General features: G+C 36.7%; 1 protein-coding gene across 1 annotated transcript in view; it reads right to left on the bottom strand.

Annotated features, from left to right (window-relative positions):
* Nucleotides 1-4,656: 4,656 nt before the first annotated feature.
* LOC107712720 (extracellular matrix protein 2) overlaps nucleotides 4,657-7,991 on the bottom strand; it is a 15,882-nt gene continuing 12,547 nt past the window's right edge. Inside the window, exons 9-10 of the mRNA XM_016518051.1 lie at nucleotides 6,749-7,075; nucleotides 4,657-5,082 (exon numbers count right to left, since the gene is read on the bottom strand). Coding sequence (XP_016373537.1) covers nucleotides 4,905-5,082; nucleotides 6,749-7,075 — 505 coding nt within the window. The 3' untranslated portion in view covers nucleotides 4,657-4,904. The remainder of the gene's footprint in view (nucleotides 5,083-6,748; nucleotides 7,076-7,991) is intronic.

The raw sequence follows: 7,991 nt of genomic DNA, 5'->3' as shown, positions 1-7,991 counted from the left end.
TTCCTCTGCCTTCATCTTTCTGTCAACTGTCCTGTGTGTGATCCTACAACTCTGAACTGTATATGAAGCTGGTCAGCAAAACTACACTGTGAATGGATGCAATGCAATGATGTAAGGAACGTGTCTGTGCATATTCTTGTACCGTGAACATGGTTTGCTTTCTCTTTTCTCACTCTTCCCATTCTCTTTTCACTCTTTATAATGGAATGCCCCATGCTTGGGTTCACTGTCCAGTAGGGGGTTTATAGGCCGCTGCCCTGTTCTTGCTCCTCTAATAACAAACACAGGAAGCTGCTGTCACTGCACAAGGGCAGAAAAAAGGACAACACAAATGGACAGAGAGTTTCTTACACTTATAAAGTAAAAAACACTGAATTTAAAACGGCATTTTATTTTTGTACAATGTGCTTTTGACTATTATAATATTAATTTGTGTTATTAACATAGCAGGTGCACGATAATGTATATATGATTTAACATTTATATGTAAGGCAAAAGCAGATGATTTTGCCCAAAGTTATTTACAAAAAGTACTGCTAACAGAAAATCATGTTAGAAGCACTGCATGCAAAGTAGCTGCAAGTTAGAGGAATAGTTCACCCAAAAATGAACATTTGCTGAAAATGTACTCACCCTCAGGCCATCTGAGATGTTTGTTTCCAGAACAGATTTGGCGAAATTAAGCATCACATCACTGGCTCACCAATGGGTGCTGTCAAGAGTCCAAAACAGCTGATCAAAACATCACAATAATCCACAAGTAATGCACATGACTCCAGTCCATCAATTAATGTCTTGTGAAGTGAAAAGCTGTATGTTTGTAAGAAACACATCAATCATTAAGAGGGTAAAACCATCTTCTATCCATAATATTGCTCTCTCCATTGAAAAAGTCATCTTGTCTGAATCAGAAGAGAAATATATTATGTACAGATCAAGCACTGTCCAGTTCTAAACAAATATGTCGGTGGATTTTCATGTGAGAGGGACAACTGAGGAAATTTCTCCAAAACTGTTCTGAAAACATAATCTTATCGTCTTATATCTCACAGGTTGACTTAACAGTAAATCTCACAAAGGTACACAGCCCCTAAATGGACATTGTGATGAAAAACATAAAAGTTTACAGGAAAAATCATATTTCAATGCTTTTGCATTTTGATGCTGATGCTTCTGATTCCAAGAAACTTTAAATTTGCTCACAAAAGCACTGAAACATAGTTTATCCTGCCACCTCATATTATTTCCATAACCAGCTCTGTTCACAAAAGCCAAAAGCAAAGTTTCTCATTTTGCCCCCATGACCATGTGCCATCAGGGGCTTTATTTCTTATACTAAGCTTTACCTAACAACTGCTTTTTTTTAGATTGTACCTTTTTTTTTTTTTTTACGGAAATGGGCTTCCATAAACTATTGATGAAAGAGATTTGTTTTGAGTTTGCATATGAACTTTAACAATTTAAAATATGGAATTCATCCAACTTACAAAATATTTTCTTCTAAATAAACGTAACTGACAAATCAGACATAAAATTAATCAGTGAGAATGAAATGTTTTTGCATGTCTGTGAGGATGTGTGAAGGCCAGCCTTGCCATTTTATATACACACATGTGAAAACAGCTTGAGCTGAATAAAGAAAGAACAGTGCTTGTCTGTGGGCCAAAGAGGATATGAAGGATAAGACGGATCTCCTCTGGCTTGAAAAAGCGTATCCTCAGTGCTCATGCTCTCATGCGGAGGAATCTGAGCCAGTCACATCTTATGCCATCTAATTAGTGAGTCCAGTTGACAATGGATCTCTGAATCAGTTATACACCACCCTACAGATGGTCTCCTGCAGTGATGCTATGAAGCTTATGACAAACAACAGAGAATGTATCATTTAAATTACAATACTGGGGAAGATGTTCAGATGGACTTAAGAATAAATTACATTTTAGTTTTATTTAAATATGCACCCCCCAAGCTAAAATCGCTCAGATGTCCTCTGAAAATCCAGCAGGACCATGAGCACCATAAATTTTGTTAGTTGCAGTGGCCACTTTCTTAGACAGTAAAGCACTGTTTTCAAAATGACTGTACACTTATGTCAAATTGTGGTTATTCTGCGTGCAGATCGGATAACTAATTGCACTGGCCAACTCAGCGGTGCTGCAATGTGTGATTACATGCTCAGCTGGGAGTTAGAGACAGAGTTGGTTTGTGGTACTTTTTGTAACAATAGACATTGTGAGTTGTACTGCTTGTTGTGTGGCTTCAAAAGAACTCCAGATGTATGTATTTTTGTTTTAGGGCAGCCTTTTAGCTTTAAGAAGTACCATTATCATCTTGGTGCACTGGAAAGTCATCAGATTAGAATATTAGGCCATTTCACACGTGCATAAGCAGCATTTAAATTGAACTTAAGCTTAATAATGGCTATAAATAATAAAATGGCTATAAATTATAAAAAATTATATCAGGAGAGAACCATTGAGAACTATTACCGTCTTGATGGTTATAAAATATAAATTACATACGCAGGAGGATCCATTAAAAAATATGTACAATTATACAAATGAATACAAATAATTTTTTTATTTAATTACTTTTTGGCTTGTTGTCTAGTAAAATATCTAAAATTATTGCTGAAACTTGAAATTAATATTAGCTTTGATAAAGTAATGCTTCTGAGTTTTGTGGGCCAGTGTCTTCTAAACAGTGAACTGGCTAATTAAAGCATAAAGTGTGATATATGTATGTGTGTAGTGACTAATGGAGATGAATTATGTTCTCTAAGTACAAGACAAGTAGGATTACTAGAATCTCTAAACTTCTGTCAGAAGTCTGCTTGCTGTCAGATTATAAGGACTCTTCATGAGAAGAAGACTCTATAAATAGAAGCCTAATAAGAAGACTTGAAAAGAGAACAATAATAATTGACCTGTGTATTTTACAGCAAGCGCAGGATTATGTGCAAATGTGACACAAATTAGGCAGGTTTTCTTAAAGAGAGGAAGGCTTTAGCATCCTGAAATGCTGTTTTGATTACTGTGCATGTTTTTCATTAATGCTTGCTAATAAAACGTCAGGACAAAGAACATCAAGAATTAAGAAGTCACTTTGTTAACAAAGCTGGAAGGACACCAGGGTTTCTGTGGCCTTGATGTGGTGGAGATGATCACAGACCCTTAGCTCTTGTCTTTCTGCTTGGCGACAATATCATTAAAAAAAAAAAAAATTTCGCTTATACGGCTGCAAGAATACAGGCAATGTATTTTGCAAACAGAGCGGTCACAGTTATTTAACCTCTCTTCCAGGAAAATCATCACCAGGAATTATGCACATTTGAACCTCAGAGCCATTATCCCTGAACAGCAGACAGAAGCCCTGCTGCCTTTCATGTGTCTTGACATTCAGGCCACGACACATTTGAGACCAACATATGTGATCTTTTAAATCATGTAACGTTTCTTTTTTTCCTGCATGCCCTGTTTGAAGTGTCCAGCTGCTCTTTTGATCTCGATGGGGTCACTGTTCACGTGATGTGAGCACATCATCTTTGTTTATAACAACCGTCTTTTTTGTCAGCGACATACACTAACCAACTCACTGAAAGCATCTATTACTCGAATAATAGTATATCAACGTATTTGCTTTGTAGCTAGTCTGGGAACTTATACCATACTATATGATCATTTTTGTCAGATATTTAATGGTGAGCTGACATACTAATGAAATGCAGGCTTTGCAAGCCGTTTAAGAGACTTAGGACTTTTCTCTTTCAAGTAGATTACAGCAGTACTTTCATGATTTGCAATAGCTGCCCAAAGACATTACTAAGATGGACAGCGAGTGGACTGTTTTAAAGGACTTTAATAAATGAGCCCAAATGCCTTCAGTGTAATGCAATTCAAACTAAATGTGTCATGCCATCAGATTGCCTTTGAATGATCAGTTGAGGTCATTGGGGGCATCCACAGCTTGATGCAAATCATTTAAAAATGCAAGCTCGACATAGATGCTTAAAGAAACTCATCTTGAGGCGCTTTACGCTTTGATAGATTTCTTGGTTAGGAGAAATCTGAGGTACTTATGTAAATCGCATTGAAGTAACCCGCTCTTACCCAGAGGCGGTGCTGCTGAATGAGCACAGAGGGGCCCTATTCAGAGCTGTGGGCGTCATTCACACCTGAACTCAGCAGACATCACATCTCGTAAGTTCTATCTCATTACCTTGCCATTCAAAACATCATCTCTGCTCAGAGGCTTCCAGCCGTTCACCTGAGGCTTCACTCAAGAATCCTGCAGTGTGTCCTGAAAGTCATGGATAATAAAGATGCTGTCACATACCCCTCAGTCTCAGAATGCAGAAATGTGTTTAGGTGCACCTACCTGGGCTGTGAGCTTTGGTTCCATCATACAATATGTCTGACAGACAAATTGTGGTAATTGTTTACATGTCTTGCATTTGAATAAAATCTTGAAATAAATTAATTCAAATTAAAGTATTAGACATGACTCCATTTTAATGTGACATCAGAATATGAAGATTTAAAATAATACAATACAATTATAAATATAAAATAACAAACTAATAAAATCATTACAGAATGCACCAAAGTCTAAATGAATATTGTGAAAGGCATTTGATTATTTTTGCAGCAAGGGGGTTTATGAACCCACTTGTTTCATTAGCTTACAAGAAGAATGTTTATTACATACAAGAAGAAACAAAATAATGTATTTTATGCTACTTTTATTTAAGTTGCTGAACATGACCCATATGTGCATTTCAAAAGGAAGCATGCACACTATTAATAGATCTAATGGACATGGTGTTTAGTATTCAATCTGAGAGTGACTGACAGGAGAAGCAGAGGGGAGGCTGTGAAGTGACAGGGTGATGTTTCTGTAGCAGTTTAGTAGACCTGTGTTTGTCTCTGGGGCTCCAGTATGATCCCGCTGGAATCCTGAATGCAGGAGAAAGCAGCACGAGGGATTTTCTTCACATTGATGTAGTTGTACTCTAAATGGACAGTTGACAGTGGAGATTCCTCAGTCCTCTTAAACTTACAGATAGATTTCACCGGGACAGAGCTGAAAACACAAAGCCATACATATTACTTTTCAGGGATGTACTTATTTTCATAATCATTCCTTTTGTAATGTTTTCGATTAAAATACCTAAACATCATTTTTATTTAAACTTAGAAAAATCTAAAAAGCAAATGTGTGCAATAAATAAAAATATGCCATTTGGGTGAGGAACATGTCTTCTCCAAAAAAAATAAAAAATAAAAACTTCTAACAATTTTCAATTAAAGTTTTTTAACTATAAATGTTAATATATTTATAAAACAAGACAAAAATGCTAATTCAGAAAATGACTGCAGTGCAGTTATTGATCGATTCTTAAAGAGTGTTTCTAGACCTTACTAATTCAAGAGCTGTTTAGAGAGTAGAGATATGCATCCTTGTAATTACTGGCAGACCCTTAAGCAAGCACACAAATATTTTAATTAGTGCAGTTCATGTAGTTCACTCTTGAGCTTGGAGCTCTCACTACATCAGCTGCGATATTGGTTGCACTATAGTCTGCTGGTACAGACACGCTTAAGCCTTTGAAATGCAAACTAATACAAAAGAAAGAGTGAAATTAGCGAGTAATAAATGAGAGGGAATGTTTAAAAGAAGATCAAGGAAAAATTTGCAGAGCTGAGTCTGAGCAGGAGAAAAAAAATCTAAAGAGAATGAGGATTTCAAGAAATAATAGGACAAAGTAGGAGTTGAGATGTGATTGCTGGCGTAAGGTTGAGAGGGTTTCACAAATGGAGTTTGCATCATTTGGCCATGTAGGAGCTTAACATTATGGTTCTGTTCCAAAACCTAGTGACTTACTAGACAGCAACTGTGCTCCATATGCAAATATTATTCTAAACATTATGCTGCCTTCCCAGATACTTCTCAAATTCAAGTTCATTCTATGTCTTTTTAAAGAATTAGGCATTCCAGTATGCACTGCAATGAGCACAGTACAAATGTTCTTATAACAACATTATTATTCAGTACTGCAAAGTTGACACTACCTTGAGATCACTTGAGATTCTATGACAGTTAAGATGGTGCCTTAGAAGGTAGCAGTCTATGTAGGGTACAAGTATTTTAAATACAACATTGATGGTGTAATTAGTAATTAGTAATTAATTACTTTTTTAAAGTAACTTACCCAACACTGGGCACAGGCAATGAGGCTTTAACCCCTTTAGAAGCAAAGATCGCGGGCGACCCCAGATTAATGTTGTACAACATTCCCAGCATGTTAAAACAACACACTCTTACTTGATCTGGACAAACTGTGTATCATGAGATAGGTTTAAGACTCCAGCTTTGATATCTGACCACTGTGTTAAGGAACAGAATTTAGCATACATACCTTATACGGTTATGGTCTAGATGCAGTAGTTTGAGGTTCTTGAAGTGGCGCATATTGACTGCAGTGAGCAGTGTTGGGTGTAACGCGTTACTAAGTAACGCGTTACTGTAATTAAATTACTTATCTGCTGAAAAAGTAAAGTAAGGGATTACTCTTAATGTTTAGGTAATTTAATTACAGTTACTTATAATGTACTTGCGTTACACATATTGTACGTTAAAACATCACACTCTTACTTGATCTGGACAAACTGTGTATCATGAGATAGGTTTAAGACTCCAGCTTCGATATCTGACCACTGTGTTAAGGAACAGAATTTAGCATACATACCTTATACGGTTATGGTCTAGATGCAGTAGTTTGAGGTTCTTGAAGTGGCGCATATTGTGTGGCACCCTCTCAAACCTGTTGTTGTCCAAGTGTAACTCCACCAGAGTTTGATAAACACCACGAAATGACTTCCCCAGCACGCCGTGCTCTTCTAACAGGTTGTGGGAGAGGCGTAGGGACTGTAAGCCTGGGCGGAGGTGACTCAGTGAGTATGGAGGAATGGAGTGAATGTGATTGTGCTGCAGGGAGAGTTGGCGCAAGGCCCTGGGCAGATCTGAGGGCACCACTGCCATCTGGTTATGGGACAGGTCAAGAGTTTCCAGCTTCCTGAGAAAACAGACAGACAGAGGTGTGGTGTTACATCATGAAGTGTATTAGCACTGGGCAATATAACCAAACTCTCATATCACAATATGAGTAATTTTACTTCACGATTACAATACGATATAACAACATACGATACCAAAATGTTCTGTGAAATTTCACAATTCTTGATACCAATTTTGATACAACAGCAAATACTAAAACTGTGCTAATGTTAGTTTTTTGCAAATTACTTTATAATTCAGAATGTTTTGCATTTTAGCAACAGTAGCGGTGTTTAGGCTGTAAACAAATTAGTGTTTTGAACAAATCTTTTAAGTGAAGGAATTATTCTCATTCACTTCGATACACTAATATTTCTCATTAACTGAAGCCAGTGAGCTCTATTTTTAGTTGTCAATGATTTAGTGCTTTTTAACAAATCATTCAGTGATTCAAGGGCTCATTCATAACACATAAATTATGCTAACTTTACATATTTTCGCCACCTACTGCTGTGAATATGTAATCTGAAGACATAGTCACTGAACTAATTATTGACAATATCAGTAGACAAATCTGAACAAATCTTTTTGGTGAATGGATTTTAAAAAGTCAAGACTTTGGGATGAATCAAAATCCCCACCACTCGTAAGTAGCATGAACGTTATAGGCTTCCTTGGTCAAGCAGCTTCATCAGAAAGACTATGTCTTCTATAAAGGCCCGTTCACACCAAGGACGATAACTATAAAGATAACGATAAAGATATAGTTCTAAAAATTCTTCTCAATATTAAATAATAGCAGAGTCCACACCACAACTATAACGATAAAGACAAAGTGAAACGATATCGTTGGAATCACTTTCAAAACGATTTTTCTCCAGATGAACGATAAAAAATGGACAGCCAATCAGAATCCATCCTGCTGTAACGAGCTC

This window comes from Sinocyclocheilus rhinocerous, unplaced genomic scaffold (genome assembly GCF_001515625.1).
Source record: "Sinocyclocheilus rhinocerous isolate Xijiao unplaced genomic scaffold, SAMN03320098_v1.1 scaffold418, whole genome shotgun sequence".
NCBI classification, from domain to species: Eukaryota; Metazoa; Chordata; class Actinopteri; order Cypriniformes; family Cyprinidae; genus Sinocyclocheilus; species Sinocyclocheilus rhinocerous.
Note: the sequence above shows the minus strand (reverse complement) of the source record. Positions and strands in the feature narration are given on the sequence as shown.